Genomic DNA, 18,459 nt, shown 5'->3' with positions numbered 1-18,459 from the left:
GTGCTGTGGTGTAGGTCACAGATGCGGCTCGGATTCCGCATTGCTGTGGCTGTGGCTGTGGCCGGTGGCTACAGCTCCAATTAGACCCCTAGCCTGGGAACTTCCATATGCCATAGGAGCGGCCCTAGAAATGGTAAAAAGACAAAAAAAAAAAAAAAGAATATCCACTGTCACCTGTAGACTACTTCACTCTCTTCGTGGAACTGAAGTAAGTCCAATGGGTCAGTAGTCAATGACCTCATTTGTTGTATCAAAAGAGAATGGAGGAGTTCCCATCATAGCGCAGTGGTTAACAACTCTGACTAGGAACCATGAGGTTGCAGGTTCGATCCCTGGCCTTGCTCAGTGGGTTAAAGATCTGGCGTTGCCTTGTGCTGTGGTGTAGGTCACAGATGCGGCTTAGATCCCGCGTGGCTGTGGCTGTGGCTGTGGCTGTGGCCAGGGGCTACAGCTCCGATTAGACCCCTAGCCTGGGAACTTCCATATGCCTCAGGAGCGGCCCTAGAAAAGGCAAAAGGACAAAAAAAAAAAGAGAGATAGAGAATGGAAAGTTCTTCCTGATCCACACCCCCAGAGGAGATGTGAGCATTATGTCATGGTCAAGGCCAGTAGTCCCCTTAGCCAAATTTCTCAAGGAAGGCCAGGTAGTTTCCCATCTCCTTTGTGCAGGTACTTGTTTGATAGAGAATTTCTGTGCCTCCAGCAATATTCTCATCTGGATGAGGAAGGAAGGATTAATCCATGAACCAAATAAATCAACAACTAGTTGAGACCATCTCCCTCACTTGAGCTTGCCAGCTCTGTCCTCTGATTTACTTGAATGTGTCATTTGCATTTCTGACTCTGCGTCTTTGTGTTTTTCTACCAACTGTCATGTTTTGTTTCTACATTTCATCACCTGCGCTAGTCTTTTGAGGTTTGAGGTCTGCCTCTTTTGCAAGTCCTTTCCCACCACTCCATCCCAAATGTTATATACCCATTCATTGAACTCATGCGGTGGTTACTCTAAGAGATATTCATTTTAGCACTTATGCTGCCTGGTGCACACACTGCTGTCAGATATAAGCATATGAGCTCTGGTCTGTAAACTCTTGAGAAGACAGGACTACATTGTATTTTTATGCCAAACCATCCTCAGCACACTCACATGTCTGACAATAAATGGTAAACATTTGTTGCCATTGTAGATATCAGCTTGAATCTTCATAGTTACATTTTTAAATCAAGGAGGTTAAAGGTAATAATTATTGGCAAAGTAAAGATAAATAATGTTGAAAGATATCCCACATGTAGAAATCATTTACTCTTTTACTTGTCTTGTGCCTTAAGTTTTTGTGCATTAGGCCACCAAGCCATTCCATTGAACTATAGGTGCATTAGGCCACCAAGCCATGCCTCAGGAGCGGCCCTAGAAAAGGCAAAAGGACCAGATTGTAGTGACTGTGTATCTGAATTTATGCATAAATGAAATATATTGTGCATAATAAGTATTGCCTCCATGAGCAGCTGCATGTGGTTGTCAAAGTCATGAAGATGTGCGCTACACAACTTTAGGGAGCACTGTTCGAAGAGACCAGGATGTGTTCCTAGCAAGACTAGGTATCTAGTCTAGTAATTACCATGTAAGACTAGACAGTACTCAGAAAGATTCCTCCAGGGCAGAGGTTGGCAACCTATGACCCAGAGTTCAAGTCTGGCTCCCTGCCTGATTTTCCAAACAGAGGTTTATTGGAACACAAGCACATCCATGTGTTTATGTATTGTTTATGACTGCTTCCCTGCTGTGGACACCAAGTTGAGTGTGAGCCTCTATATCCCTCTAAGCCCAAAGTATTAACTGTCTGGCCCTTTAAGGAAAACTTTGTTGACCACTTAAAGGGATGGGAGTCGTCTTCCATTTGAAGAAAAATCAAACTCATTTAGTTTTTAATTTTCTTAGACTAACCTGTTTAGTGCAAAAAACGTTTTATTGTGCTTTTTTTCCCGTTTCAAAGTTATCTTACTCTTTTGCAGTAATGCCTGAAAATTCAAACTTTCCATATCGGCGGTATGATCGGCTCCCTCCAATCCATCAATTCTCCATAGAAAGTGATACGGACCTCTCCGAGACTGCGGAGTTAATTGAGGAGTATGAGGTCTTTGATCCTACAAGACCTCGACCCAAAATCATTCTTGTCATAGGTATGAGGACAGAAAGCGAAATTCTCATATTATTACTCACTTTGTTTACATATTTACATTTCAAAAATTGTGTTAACTGTATATTTGCAAAGACGTAGTTGGATAAAGACAAACAATAGAAACGAAAGCTCAAGAGAGAGTAGATGGAAATATTTTTAGCATAATCATCAATAAAATATAAATTGTTATAGTTATGTAATCTAATCCTATGGCACTGTTATAGAATCTCATTACAATGTCATAGACAGTCTCTGTAATGAATCAAAACTAAGTAACCTCTTCAAGATTTTTATTGTCTTGTGTTTCTATCAGATTAATTTTAACATAGGTAACTGAATCCATTAGGTGTTTTCTAAATATGATGTGCTTTTTCCCCTTAACAAACTGAACTTTTATTCACTATTAACTTCAGGACAAAAAATAAATAATAACAGTATGTTGGTAGAAACCGATATAAACAAATCTGCCTTATGACAGACTGGAACCTACAATAAAATCTAAGTTTTGATGTTTTTAGACAAGCAGGTCTAAGCGAAAAGTGTTTCACACAGCATATAATATCTGAGTATTAATCAAAATAACAAGGATGATAGTTCATTTTTAAAATTTCTACTAAGAATCTTATGTTGAATATGAAAAATATCAGTCTGATGCCATTTCACAAGGAATAGATGTTGACAGTGTTTTAAGCATTTTTGCAAAATGCATTTTTGACTACTCTTGAAAATTCTAACTTTCTCAAAAGCTATAAAACTTATGAAGAGGGCTGTGAATACGCAACATATGTGGTCATGGTCTCACTTTCCGTTTGACTCAGCTTTCAGAGATGACCAGAAGCAAAAATCTAGTGTGAGATATTCAAAGCTATTCTACCCAGTAACTGTTGACAGAAGGCCAAATGTGTACAGCCCCCAAGCAAAAAAGTATTGCTTCTAAACCATGTAATGATGATGACAAGGGGGGGAAAAGACTTGCAAATAAACTGCCAACCTTAAAAAGAATTTAAGTGCACCAGGCTAGAAGGAGTGATATTTGTATATCTCTAAGTGTAATGAAAATGAAATTGCCTGTATATTTAGCCCTGAATTGTTTAAAATAATATTGTAAAAAGAGTTCAGAAATCAGCCTTCTAAAACTCAAAATATCCCTATCGCTTACAGCAGCCACTATTATTCCATAAATCTCTATCTATTCTAATTCTTGTGCATGTGCTTAAAAAGCCAGGGTGCTTACCTAGAAAACAAGGAAATGCTTTGTTAAAAGACAGAGCTGCAGGTGAAGAATAATTGGAAATTATTCCATCATTTTATGATGAGACATTCTTTCAATATTGTTTTTCTTGTTGTTGGTAAAGTATTGGTGATCATTAAAAGGAAGAACAAGTGAAGGCTTAATTGTCCATGAAAAAGATGTAATACCAGGTTGCTCTTGCATGAAACAGCACATTTATATGAATTTTTGTGCATTGTGAATTTTATATGAGAATGATTAAAACATTTCCGTAAACTAAGATCTATGGAGAATATATAAATGCTTAAACCTTCTCCCCTTCCAGTTTTTCTTCACTCAGTAAAATCAGTTTGCCTCCCAAGCATGTGATTTTGGCTTTAGATTTACTTGATGTGTTGTAACATTTTACATATTACAAGAATGATGCAGAACCAATGAGTGTAAATTACTTTTAGAGGATTGAGATAACAGAAAACAGAAGAAGCTGAACCTTGGATTATCTGAGAAAATTGGGGCAATTTTATGACTTGAGTAATTATAAAATAACTGTGCCTGAACTTTACAAATTTTTATTAATTCTGACCATTTGGTATATGGTGTTACATCCAAATAAACAAAATATCCCTCTGGCAACACTGAATTTCTTTTAAAAAGTTGGTCTTCCTGGAGTTCCCATCGTGGCGCAGTGGTTAACGAATCCGACTAGGAACCATGAGGTTGCAGGTTCGGTCCCTGCCCTTGCTCAGTGGGTTAATGATCCGGTATTGCCGTGAGCTGTGGTGTAGGTTGCAGACGGGGCTCGGATCCCGCGTTGCTGTGGCTCTGGCATAGGCTGGCAGCTACAGCTCCAATTCGACCCCTAGCCTGGAAACCTCTATATGCCTCGGGAGCGGCCCAAAGAATAGCAAAAATACAAAAAATAAATAAATAAATAAAAATAAAAAGTTGGTCTTCTTGGCACAGATATGAATGAATCTCTTATGTTAGCATAATCATAAAATCTAAGAGTTACATGGATCCTAATATTTATAAGTAGTAGAGATAAAGAAATATAACAAAATTAAACTCACTCTGGTTTTAGTGAGCCCAGAGATTCACTTGTTAGGAAGCTTCTAGATCATCCAATAAATTAATGCTATTCTCTGTCAGTTGTGCTAATCTTTTTTGTTGCTATTGTCTGCTACTGGCTCCATTTTATATTTTGTTTTCCTGGAGGTGCCATAACTTTCTTAGCATGTTTGAATTTAATCCAGTAGAATTTATAATCTCTTATTTTGATGATTTGTGAGATCAAGTATGGAAATACAGTTTATAAAAGATAACTTGCATTCTTCAGAGATCGAATCAATTTGAACTTGCTGATGGTGCTGGTCATGTAATTTTTTTTTCTTCAAGCCAATCCACAGTTTGACCATGGCTTAAGAGGCCAAAAGCAGTTATTTGGAACCAAAACTTACTTTTGATTTGGAAAGTAATGACATTAATCTACTAGTCATTTATAATATTAAGTCTAATAGGATTGGGTAGTGTTTCTAGAAAAAGAATGTCAAAAATGTAAAGAAATTTCTATCCTTAGTTTAATAAAACTGTGAAAAGGCAAAAGCCAGTTTTATTAGGTGCATTGGCATTGGGATTAAGGAAAGGGTCTCCATACATGACTTGATCTTAGAATTCTGCACATTAAAATTTTTACAGAAGAAATAAGCCCTCGCCAACCAAGTCCACTTGCTCAGAACTCTAATTACAAAAAACAAAATAAAGCAAAACAAACACTTTTCTACTTATGTTATTTGTGACAAGAATAAAAATATGTACTAAATAATGATATGTGCTTCAGTAAAAAAAAGCATATGGCAATGATTTGTAAACATTTTTTTCAGTGATTAATTGTGATTTGAAAAAATCTTTTGGATCTCTAGTCCCTCAATTTGAATGTCAAACACACATTGTTATGCAATATAGAAACCAATTAAATGAACAAATTCATTAAAAAATAATAAAATAATGATATGTAAGATGATTTCTACTCCCCAAAAAACTTGATAAGTTGAATTAGTAGGGAGAACATCAACTCACTTTTCTATTGAATTTTTATTTTCAATATTGCTTAATCAATTATTTTCAATGAATATTACCCAAAACAGCTCATTTCTTATTATAAATTGACTTTTAAAAATACTTTGTGGTCAATCATCTATGATTAAGTACTTGAAAATGTTTTATTTTTATAACTGCCAACAAATAACAAACCAGACTAGCCTGATTGTTATGTGCTTTATTTTGAAATTTGCTGACTTTCGAGTCTGATTAGTTTAGGTTGTCTAGAAATATAAATTAAAATAATGTAATGTTGTTTAGAAACAAGATCTGAGGCACATATTTTATCATTATCTGTTATTTTAGTGCTCATGCTTTTAAAAAATAATGTCAGTCACCAATGATTAGTGATAAATTATGTTGCAAAGTATTTATTATTCATACTAACATATCACAAAGTCAAAAATTGTCATGAGTTCTGTGAAATCATTTCACTTTAAAGACATCTTCCATTCATTCCGCATATTTATTGTGTGAGATTTCTTTTAAACTTCAAGAAGATAAGGCAAGGAGATGCATGAGCAGACAGCTCAAAAAAAAAGATTTAAATAAGCTATGTCAATATTGGTGTGCCTTTGGTTAAAACGAATTGTTCCTTTTCACAAAACTTCGCATTAACTCTTTGTTGGCATGTAACACATCTCTGTCATTATGATCATTGTCTTTTACGTCATAGATTTTTCTTTGATTACCAAGAGAAAAAATGATTATTAGAGCTTACACAGCAAAATGGAGACTGTTGCTTCCAACTGCATTATTCAATTTTTAAAATTAGTTCTTTGCTAAAATTGGTAAAGGAAAAAATGTCTCTTTGGTCTAATAGAGTCCATCTCAATTTTGCTCTTTCCTTGGCTGAGTCTACTCTTGCTCTGCCTTCAGTGGAAGCACTGAGAATGACCCAGGTAGAACAGTTTCTGTTCTTGTACTGGTCTAGACTCTGCAACTCAAGATGAAGATGGTTGTTTAAAAGGGTGTTTCTTACATCATCAGAAGGTCACAGGTTTACCTGTTTTTAACTGACAGGTGGTCCAGGAAGTGGAAAGGGTACTCAAAGTTTGAAAATTGCAGAGCGTTATGGATTTCAATACATTTCGGTGGGAGAACTATTAAGGAAGAAGATCCACAGTACCAGCAGCAATAGGAAATGGAGTCTTATTGCCAAAATAATTACAACTGGAGAATTGGCCCCACAGGTACTGCTGTATAATGTGCTTCTATTCTACAAAGATTTCTGTACTCACTGTGAGTGTAAGTTTCACTCTGATTTTTCATCTTTTTTCTTTAAAAAAGGAAACAACGATTACAGAGATAAAACAAAAACTGATGCAAATGCCTGATGAAGTGGGCATTGTTATTGACGGGTTTCCAAGAGATGTTGCCCAGGCTCTGTCTTTTGAGGACCAAGTAAGAATGTCTCCTTAATATTATAAATGACCTACATTTTTTGCTTAAAACTTTGAGATTAATATATATTTCTTGGAAGACTTGCTGTTATTTTGAATGAATGCTGGCCTGAAAATGGGCAAGTGCATTAGTATGGGTTGGCAGAAGGTCTTTTCCTTGGCACCCAGGCTTAAACATTGAAGACAGTCTCTGCCAAAAAGAAAAGATAAAAACTAATAATAGCATTCATTATTTTTTATTGAAAAATATAAATCTCTCTAACCTTTATTTCAAAATATTTTCCCTAAGATTGTATTTTTTTATTTTTAATTACTTAAAAACAAGCTTTATCCAGTACAGCCCAGGGATGGACAATGTCACCCTACCATTACAGTGTCACCTGCTAAAGAACCCCTCTTCACTGGGATATGACGTACTAAGCCACTACCTATAATAAGGTAGGGTTCAATTTGTCAAAATGTACTCAAATTGAGTAGACTATGCCTGCTGAATACCCAGAAACCTATTTTAAAAGGAAGTACATCATTTAAAATATTTTCTATATCTATTTAATCTTTGAAAAACTAGGGGGACTAATTTTTCATTTATAATGCTGAATTACAAAAATAACATTTTAAGCCCTGGCGTAAGATGTGAATATCCATTAATACCCTCTTTCTATTCCATTGCCTGTCTTATACTGAGGAATAGAAATACCGTTAAGCTTATTGTGTATTTTTCCAGGCCTTTTTTTTTTTTTTTTTTGGTGTTTTCTAGCACTGCACCTGCAGCATATGCACCTGCGGCCTACACCAGAGCTATAGCAATGCAGGATCCAAGCCGCGTCTGTGACCTACACCACAGCTCACGGCAACACCAGATCCTTAACCCACTGAGCAAGGCCAGGGTTTGAACCTGCAACCTCATGGTTCCTAGACGGATTCATTAACCACGGAGCCACGACGGGAACTCCAGGCGTTTTTCTTTACATTACACTCTTACACACACACCCATGCACGGCTCTGTGTGCTTGCTCATTTACAAATGCAGTTTTACTTTTCATAGCTATTTCAAACTTTCACCAAAAAGGCTTTTCCAAGTCATGGTGCTATCAGTGTTGAATAACAGTATATTTCTCCAGACCTTTTCCAACCAGATATAATTCATATTTAAAATGTTTGCCAACCTGGTAAGTAAGAAACTGTATTTCATTTTTTATGTTTATTGAGTTATTTCTAAGGTTAAGTATATTTTCAGAAACTTAATTGACCATGTGTATTTCTTCCTTGTGCGAATGCCTGCTTTCCTTTGCCCACTTTTCTTCAAATTTGTTTATTTTGTTATTTAGAGAAACAGTTGACATTATAGTTATTATCAAAGAAGACTAAGTCAAATAAGTTGTCAATTTATGTCTCATATAAAAGAAGTTGAGTTAAGTAGTTCAAGGCCAGGAGGTGGTTTCATGAAACCTGTCTTTGAATATTCACATTCACTTTGGGGGGATGCTGCTGGAATTGTGCTGGAATGTTTTTCTCCTCTCCCCAGTTTCTCCTTCCTACAGCAAGTCCGGAAGCTCTGGTGCTTACCCAGCTGAAGGGCTTGGTTCTAATTGCTCTGGCCTTGAGGAGAGAAAAACTAGAAAAAAATCAATTATTTATTGTTGCTATTGCCATCAAGTGATATTGCTGTTGAAAATGTGTACTATGTCATTCATTCCATGTGATTCACGGCTATGGTGGAAGCACGATAGCCAAGCAGGCAGGAATTCACACCCAGTCCTGGTCCACCTTACATATTGAATGAAACGCACTTAGTGCGCACAAGCAGAAAAGCTACTTGATTCTTTCCCTCTATTGCCTTTCAAACATGCTCTGAATCTCTCACTTCTCTCCCAGATAATAACTCAGGCAGATCCTATACTTTTCCTGGTCAGTTTAAAAGAGTAGCAGATGGAGTTCCTGTCGTGTCTCAGGGGTTAACGAATCCGACTAGGAACCATAAAGTTGCAGGTTGGATTCCTGTCCTTGCTCAGTGGGTTAAGGATCCGGCATTGCCGTGAGCTGTGGTGTAGGTCACAGATGCGGCTCGGATCTGGTGTTGCTGTGGCTCTGGTGTAGGCCAGTGGCTACAGCCCCAATTAGACCCCTAGCCTGGGAACCTCCATATGCCACAGAAGCAGCCCTAAAAGGACAAAAAGACAAAAAATAAAAAAAGTCCAGTCCTCAATTATATCTCAATAAAGCTGGAAAAAAATTTTAATTAGCAAGCCCAGTCCAATAGAAATCAAAAGTTAAGCTTCTCATTCAGTTTCACATATGTCTGCTATCCTCAGCTTGGGTCTGGTTCAGGCTCAAAAACCTGAATCCTGGAAGAATTTCAGCAGTGGGGGAAATAGCCGAGAAGAGGCAGGAAATGCATAACTCCTCAGCAACTCTCTGTGGACACCTGATCAATCTCTAGTTTCTCTCCTATAGCCTGGACATGAGTGATGAGCCTCCACCACAGTGGGTGAAAAGTCACAGTATTGGTTTGGGGACACCTGTTAGCAAGTTCTAGAAGATGGTCTGGGATCTCCCTGTAGAACATTCAGTCACCTGCATTGACCACTCTCAGCCACATTTCTGAGGCTTCGTACGTGTTCGTTGTACATGCACAACGTGAACTTTTGGTCCAATTTACCATCTTGGCATTGTGGTGGCCTGGAGGGTCTTGCCCGCTGCAGGCAGTGTGGTGGTGCCTGAGGTCGATGCTGCCATTGTTCAGAGAGGACAGAGGCAGAGCTGAAGAGTTTATGTAAAGCCAAGTATTTGGGTCCGCCCCAATTATACCACACCCCATGTAGCCTTAAGCTCTTGGGGTGTCTTTTTTTCTGGTACCTCTTCTGGCACCAAATTGGGGGGGTGGTTTCTACACTAATTCTCCAATCCTCTGACACTAACTAGATGTCCAATAATTGAATTCAACTCTGTCACTAAATATGCAAAGTTAGTGCAGATGGTACAGGTTAAGGCTCAGTCCCACATGACTGCCACCCCCACTCCCTCAACTTCAGACATCATTCAAAAGTCCCAGGGCAACCCGTACTTCTGTCCAACCAGCTATGTTTAGACATTTCCACGACACCCTCCTCAGGTTTGACAATTCACTAGACTGACACGCAGAACTCAGGAAAATGCTTTACTTATCTTTACTGGCTTCTTAGAAAAAATACAACTCATGGAACAGCTAAATGGAAGTAGATCAAGGTATGAGATTGGAGTAGCACAATATCCCTGGCCTCTCCGGGTGCACCACACTCCCAGCATGTCAGGGTGTTCGCAAACCCAAAAGGGCTCCAGACCTCATCGCTCAAGGGTTTTATAACCCAGTCTCCAAATCCTTGACCCCCTCCCTGGAGGCTGGGAAGGGAGACCGAACCTGCCCACCTTCAAATCTCATGTTTGGTCTTTCTGGCCACCAGCCCCATCTTGACACTATTCAGGGGCCCTTCCCTGAGTCACCTGTTTAGCTTGAACTCACGTGTAGTCAGAAGGTGCTAATGATGAGCAACAAAAGACACTCCTGTCCCTGCGGAAATGCCAAGTGTTTTAGAAGCTCTGTGCCAGGAACCAGAATCCGGGACAAATACTAAGCAGATATTTTTATTACACTACACTCCCCAAAGGTTTTCTTTTTTCTTTTCTTTTTTTAGGGCCTCATCTGTGGCATATGGAAGCTCCCAGGCAGGGGTTGAATTGGAGCCGCAGCCATAGCAACGCCAGATCCAAGCCGTGTCTGCGACCCACACCACGGCTCACGGCACTGTGGGGTCCTAACCCACTGAGTGAGGCCCGGGATCAAACCCGCGTCTTCATGGATCCTAGTCGGGACTGTTACCCTGCAGAGCCACAACGGGAACTCCCTCAAAATTTTTCTTTAACCACCTACTTTTTACTACACGTGTGGACACGTATAAACACATATACAGAACGTTTCCCTCAAGACTCCCTCACAGGCCCAGAGGGTACAAAGAGATGGATTTCTGACATCAGCCGTACACTAGTGATAGTAAGACCATTGTAACAAAAAGACCTAACATGGGAGTTCCTGTCGTGGCTCAGTGGTTAATGAATCTGACTAGGAACCATGAGGTTGCAGGTTTGATCCCTGGCCTTGCTCAGTGGGTTAAGGATCTGGCGTTGCCGTGAGCTGAGGTGTAGGTCCCAGATGCGGCTTGGATCCCGCATTGCTGTGGCTCTGGTGTAGGCTGGCAGCTACAGCTCCGATTCGACCCCTAGCCTGGGAACCTCCATATGCCGCAGGAGCGGCCCCAGAAAAGGCAAAAACAAAAAACAAACCGAAAACGTAACGCATAGTTGGGCAAAGAAGCATATTTTTTCTGATAGGGAATAGTGTCCATGTTAACAGTCCTGATTGACTGGGGAGTTTGGAGGGTTCCTTCCAAGTTGTTGCTCTGCATCTCTTAGGACCCCGTCATCGTCCATATCATCAAAGCAGGGTTGTCATCACAGAGGGGTTCCAGTGGGCATGTAAGGGGAAGAGAACGTGAAGGTCTGAAGTCCCAGTTCCAGAAGTGGCCTCCATCAGTTCTCCTCACACGGTGTCATTGAGAATGTGGATGTGTTGTAATTGCGAGGCAGGCCGGCAAGTTTGGTCCAGCTGGGCAGCCAGGTGCCTGGCTACAGTTCTATGACTGTGGAAGGACGGGAGAACTGACGAACAGCGTCTACCTCAATTTGCCCCTCTGATCATCCAAAGATTTGCCTGCTCCTTCTTCCCACATATAGAATGTGCTCACTCATTTCACAAAAACAGCAGCCCATCATGTAGTTCAAAAGTCAACCATCTCTACTTGATGTCTCGTTCTCTCCATTATGTCCAGAGTTAACTCCTCATCGCAGCCACCTGCAGACTAAACATCTCAAGTTGTCTTCTTTCCATTTCAACAATAAACCACGGAGGAGCAAACCAGGAGAGGCAAAATGAAGGCTCCTCTTCAGGAAAGGGAATTTGGCAATGTATATGATCAATCCTGAACCATAGCAGATAAATCCCCTGGAATAGAGTCATTTCCTGGGTTAGCGCATCGGCAGCTCCGTGTTCTCTCTCCAGGAGTAACTCTTGGCCTGTTCTCTTCTGAAGCCCTTGTCCCTCTGAGAAGGTCTCTTGATTGCCCGTTATTCTGCATGGTCACATCAAAGTGATTTGTTGGAGACCGTGCCCTCCTTGGAAGCCCTTTTAAGTGTGGAAAAAAACCACAAGCGTTGTCTGGCTAGGCTTATTGTTGCTTTGGTAAGCTTCTGCTCTTTTGGCTTCTAGTTCGTTCCACATACCTGTAACGACTTTCAGAGTTCTTTTCTGGATGTAGATTATTAGCTGCTTTGTTTGTTTGTTTTCTCATTTTGATGGCGGTCACTTTGAGGCCATCTAAAGCAACAGGCTTGGGTGAGAAGGCAACATCCTTAGTCTGGGTTTTGCGGTAAGGCTGGGTCCCTATTTTTGGAAGGAGATGGGTAGTAAATCGGAGTCCTTTGAGCAACTTTAGTCATATCTTCTGCTGTCTGGAGGTATAGAAGCAGTTGGCTCTTTCAATCTTGAGATGTCTTAAATTACAGGAGACTTTTTTTCTCTTCATCTGCTTACCAATTGGTTAGTCCTTTCTTGAGTTGATCTTATCATATGTTGCCAAACACAACAGAAACCCGTCAACACGTACTAACATTCTAGCTCTTTCTAGCCATTTCCTCCCCAGCTATGGGCTTCATAGGAACATGATCAGCCTTCCAAGTGATCACAATAGTTACACCAATTATTTTACAACTGTGTAACAAGGGATCAACTTACAGTCTAAAATATCTGTGCCCTTACTGCTCAAGAAAACTGATACCATATATTTTAGTTTTTGATGTAGTAGCATCCCCTTCATATGACTGTTGTATTATTTGGAGTAAATCCAATACGCTAGAATAAAAAGACACAATGATTCAGTGGCTTAACACAGAAACTTATTTCCCTTGTATGTGACAGCCTCACCATGAGTGAGGGTGCTCTTTCATTCACAGCTTCAGCCTCACATTTTCTCACTGATGCAGGTTCTTTCCAAGTTTTGTTCCTCCAAACCATAGGGAAGTGGTTGTCAAAGTTTTTGGGTCATAAGACCTCTTTACACTTTTAAAAATTATTAAAGAACTCAAAAAGCTTTCATTTGATGGACTATAGATATTTGTATTTAGCATATGAGAAATTGAAAAGGAAAATTTTAAATATTAAGTCATTTAAAATAACAGTAAATCCGTAAGTTTTAACAGAGATAACACATTTTTATGAAAAGTAACCCTGTTTTCCAAAGCCAAAAAAAAATGATGATAGAAGAAGCATGGCTTTACATTTTTGCACATCTCTTTAATTTTTAGCTTCATAGAAGAGAGTTGGATTCTTATGTCTGCTTTTGCATTCCACCTGCTGTAATATCACACATCATGTAGCCACTGGAAAACTTCCGTACGTTTGTGAGGGAATGAGAGTGAAAAAGTCACAGAATTGCTCAGTGTTAGTATGAAAATAGTTTTGGCCTGTGTCCTCCATGAAAGGGTCTCAGTGATCCCCAGGGGTCTCAAGAGCACCCTTTGACAACCACTGCCCTGGGACGGGGTGACATCTGCGTGGTGAAAGCTGGGTCGCCACCATGGTTACTTCCAGGTGGTTGGGAGAGGGAGAAGCGTGCAGAAGGTATGTGTGCAACGTTGGAAGTCCCAGACCCCAGGACAGTACAGAGCACGTCACATCCCTGATGAGAACTTAAGTTGCATGGTTGCATCCTATCAGGAAGGTTGGGCGTGGAGTCACATGGTCAGACATGGGCCCGGCTACAGAGCAGTTATTATGGAAGAAGGGAAAACAGTTCTTGAGACACAGCCAGTACTTTGCACGACCAGCGACATGGCTGTGCCCCGTCTTTCCTTCCCATCCTTACTTTTCAGCCCGAGCTGAGCATCAGGCCCGCCCAGTGAGAGGGGAGGGGGCGACTCTCCTCATCCCCCGCAGCGTAGCCCTGGTTCCCCTCCTTGCGTTTTATAGGACTTCCTCTCTGAAACATTTCCTCTGGCCTTTGGCCTGATTGTTGAAAAGAGAAAACAGGTTGATGAGGGGAAAGGAACCAAGTTTGGCAGGGATGGAAAGTGTTAGATCTCTTTACCACCAACCAAACATACTCCATGGCCAAGATTGCTGTAGATGGTTTGGTCCATAGTCAGAGCCCAAGCAAGGTGGTTTTTAAAGGCTATAGAGTTTCATGTTCCATGGGCTTGGAGTGGGGAGAAAAGCTCAATTTCTGTTCTGAGGATTTATTAACCAAACAGCGAAACCAGTAAGAACTTCATGGTGCTGTTATTGAAAATGAAGGTGGAAAGTCTACACCCAATGTATTTTTTAAAAAACTGACAGTAATTAACAATACATTCAGCTTTCTGGCCCCAGCTAATTTTCTATATTTTTATGTATCTACACATGCATTCAGCATGCTGGGCTACTTATTCCTCCCTGTGACCTGCTCTTGCTAGATCCTCTTCCTAATGCTATTTATATCATCTCAGAACTTGCTTCTTTTCCCTGTGTGTTGTTTTTGAGCATTGTTTTAATACATGTAGACCAAGCTCCTTCTTATAATTGTTTCCTTATGTTACATTCTATAAATGTCATATTTTGTGAGTGATTTCAGGTTGCTTTGAAATTACAGCTATTACCAATAACACTGTGGTCAATATCCTTGTATACATATCCCATAGCGTATCTCAGGAATATTTCTAGAAATGGATTTTCTACGGTAGAAGGAAACTGTGTGTATGTGTGCCTAATTTTAAATCTATATTTTAAAGTTTGTTGAAATGTTATTAAAAAGTGACCTTATGAATTTATAACTACTTCTTTCCTCTTTCCCTGATCTCACCAATACTTAGTTTCAAATAGTTTTACTTTAGGCTACCTGATAGATTAGAAGTGTTTTGTTTTGCTGTTTTAATTTGTATTCTCCTAATCACTAGTGAACTAAAACATTTAAAAAAAAAAAAACTTTAGTGGCCATTTGTATCGCCTCTTTTGAGAATTACCCAAACATAACTTTGGATGCTTGAATTGCTTGATTTTTTAATTAGTGATTTGGACATTCATAATTCTAATTCTTTGTTATGTATCTTGACCATATTTTCCTCCACTTACATTTTTATAAATCATGTTTGAGAAACAGACAGAATCATGCTCAATTTTTGTCCTACATAAGTTTTCAATTTAAATGTGGTAAATGTATCATTATTTTCCTTTTGACTTCTACATTTAGATTTTTTTTTGGGGGGGGGGGATCTTTTTAGAGCCGCACCTGCAGCATATGGAAGTTCACAGACTAGGGATCTAATCAGAGCTGTAGCTGTGGCTCTGCACCCCAGCCACAGCAATGCCAGATCCTGAACCCACTGAGTGAGCCCAGGGATCAAACTTGCATCCTCTTGGATACTAGTCAGATTATTTATTTATTTATTTATTTATTTATTTATTTATTTATTTATTTATTTATTTTTATTTTCCCACTGTACAGCAAGGGGGTCAGGTTATTCTTACATGTATACACTACAATTACATTTTTTCCCCAGCCTTTCTTCTGTTGCAACATGAGTATCTAGACAAAGTTCTCAATGCTACTCAGCAGGATCTCCTTGTATATCTATTCTAAGTTGTGTCTGAGAAGCCCAAGCTCCCGATCCCTCCCACTCCCTCCCCCTCCCATCAGGCAGCCACAAGTCTCTTCTCCAAGTCCATGATTTTCTTTTCTGTGGAGATGTTCATTTGTGCTGGATATTAGATTCCAGTTATAAGTGATATCATATGGTATTTGCCTTTGTCTTTCTGGCTCATTTCACTCAGTATGAGAGTCTCTAGTTCCATCCATGTTGCTGCAAATGGCATTATGTCATTCTTTTTTATGGCTGAGTAGTATTCCATTGTGTATATATACCACCTCTTCCGAATCCAATCATCTGTCGATGGACATTTGGGTTGTTTCCATGTCCTGGCTATTGTGAATAGTGCTGCAATGAACATGCGGGTGCACGTGTCTCTTTTAAGTAGAGTTTTGTCTGGATAGATGCCCAAGAGTGGGATTGCGGGGTCATATGGAAGTTCTATGTATAGATTTCTAAGGTATCTCCAAACTGTTCTCCATAGTGGCTGTACCAGTTGACATTCCCACCAACAGTGCAGGAGGGTTCCCTTTTCTCCACAGCCCCTCCAGCACTTGTTATTTGTGGATTTATGAATGATGGCCATTCTGACTGGTGTGAGGTGGTATCTCATGGTAGTTTTGATTTGCATTTCTCTTATAACCAGCGATGTTGAGCATTTTTTCATGTGTTTGTTGGCCATCTGTATATCTTCTTTAGAGAAATGTCTATTCAGGTCTTTTGCCCATTTTTCCATTGATTGATTGTTTTTTTTTTTGCTGTTGGGTTGTATAAGTTGTTTATATATTCTAGAGATTAAGCCCTTGTCAGTTGCATCATTTGAAACTATTTTCTCCCATTCTGAAAGTTGTCTTTTTGTTTTCTTTTGGGTTTCCTTTGCTGTGCCAAAGCTTTTCAGTTTGATGAGGTCCCATGGGTTTATTTTTGCTCTAATTTCGATTGCTTTGGGAGACTGACCTGAGAAAATATTCATGATGTTGATGTCCGAGAGTGTTTTGCCTATGTTTTCTTCTAGGAGTTTGATGGTGTCCTGTCGTGTATTTAAGTCTTTCAGCCATTTTGAGTTTATATTGGTGCATGGTGTGAGGGTGTGTTCTAGTTTCATTGCTTTGCATGCAGCTGTCCAGGTTTCCCAGCAATGCTTGCTGAATAGACTTTCTTTTTCCCATTTGATGTTCTTGCCTCCCTTGTCAAAGATTAATTGACCATAGGTGTCAGGGTTTGTTTCTGGGTTCTCTCTTCTGTTCCATTGGTCTGTCTGTCTGTTTTGATACCAGTACCACACTGTTTGGATGACTGTGGCTTTGTAGTATTTCTTGAAGTCTGGGAGAGTTATGCCTCCTGCTTGGTTTTTGTTTTTCAGGATTGCTTTGGCGATTCTGGGTCTTTTGTGGTTCCATATAAATGTTTGGATTGTTTGTTCTAGTTCTGTGAAAAATGTCCTGGGTAATTTGATAGGGATTGCATTGAGTCTGTAGATTGCTTTGGGTAGTATGGCCATTTTTACAATATTGATTTTCCCAATCCAGGAACATGGACTATCTTTCCATTTCTTTACATCTTCTTTGATTTCTTTGATTAAGGTTTTATAGTTCTCGGCATATAGGTCCTTTACCTCCTTGGTCAGGTGTATTCCGAGGTATTTCATTTTGTGAGGTGCAATTTTAAAAGGTATCGTATTTTTGTATTCCTTTTCTAATATTTCATTGCTGGTATACAGAAATGCCACTGACTTCTGAATGTTCATCTTATATCCTGCTACTTTGCTGAATTTGTTGATCAGTTCAAGGAGTTTTGGGGTTGAGTCCTTCGGGTTTTCTATGTATAGTATCATGTCATCTGCATACAGTGACAGTTTGATCTCTTCTCTTCCTGTATGGATGCCTTTTATTTCTTTGGTTTGTCTAATTGCTGTGGCTCGGACTTCCAAAACTATGTTGAAGAGCAGTGGTGAGAGTGGGCATCCCTGTCTTGTTCCAGATTTGAGTGAGAAGGCTTTCAGTTTTTCCCCATTGAGTATTATATTTGCTATGGGTTTATCATAAATGGCTTTGATTATGTTCAGGAATGTTCCCTCTATACCCACTTTGGCGAGGGTCTTGATCATGAATGGATGTTGGACTTTGTCAAATGCTTTTTCTGCATCTATTGAGATGATCATATGATTTTTGACTTTTCTTTTGTTAATGTGGTGTATGATGCTGATTGATTTGCATATGTTGAACCATCCTTGTGAACCTGGGATGAACCCCACCTGGTCATTGTGTATAATTTTTTTGATATGTTGTTGGATTCGGTTGGCTAAGATTTTGTTGAGAATTTTTGCATCTATATTCATCAATGATATTGGGTGATAGTTTTCTTTTTTGGTGGTATCTCTGTCTGGTTTTGGAATGAGGGTGATGGTGGCATCATAGAATGTCTTTGGGAGTATTCCTCCTTCTTCAACCTTTTGAAAGAGTTTCAGGAGGATGGGCACCAATTCCTCTTTATATGTTTGATAGAATTCACCTGTGAAGCCATCTGGTCCTGGGCTTTTATTTGTAGGGAGTGATTTTATGACCTCTTCAATTTCATTTCTAGTGATCGGTCTGTTCAGTTGGTCTCTTTCTACTTGATTCAGTTTTGGCAGGCTGTAAGATTCTAGAAAATTGTCCGTTTCTTCCAGATTGTCAAACTTGTTGCCATATAGTTGTTCATAGTATTCTCTTATGGTTTTTTGTATTTCTGCTGTATCCGTTGTGATTTCTCCTTTTTCATTTATAATTTTGGTTCTTTGGGTTCTTTCTCTCCTCTTTTTAGTGAGTCTGGCCAGGGGTTTGTCCATTTTGTTTACCTT

At 39.5% G+C, this 18,459-nt stretch overlaps 1 protein-coding gene across 2 annotated transcripts in view; it reads left to right on the top strand.

The window, feature by feature from the left end:
* AK5 (adenylate kinase 5) overlaps nucleotides 1-18,459 on the top strand; it is a 288,498-nt gene that overhangs the window by 9,266 nt on the left and 260,773 nt on the right. The window contains exons 3-5 of one of the 2 annotated variants that reach the window (XM_047794362.1): nucleotides 2,086-2,181; nucleotides 6,532-6,701; nucleotides 6,799-6,912. In XM_047794362.1, the coding sequence (XP_047650318.1) occupies nucleotides 2,086-2,181; nucleotides 6,532-6,701; nucleotides 6,799-6,912 (380 nt within the window). Of the gene's footprint in view, nucleotides 1-2,013; nucleotides 2,182-6,531; nucleotides 6,702-6,798; nucleotides 6,913-18,459 lie in introns of both variants that reach the window. The other variant, XM_047794361.1, reaches the window with a different exon arrangement.

Source organism: Phacochoerus africanus, chromosome 8 (genome assembly GCF_016906955.1).
Source record: "Phacochoerus africanus isolate WHEZ1 chromosome 8, ROS_Pafr_v1, whole genome shotgun sequence".
Classification (NCBI taxonomy): Eukaryota; Metazoa; Chordata; class Mammalia; order Artiodactyla; family Suidae; genus Phacochoerus; species Phacochoerus africanus.
This window is presented reverse-complemented; position numbering and strand designations above follow the sequence as displayed.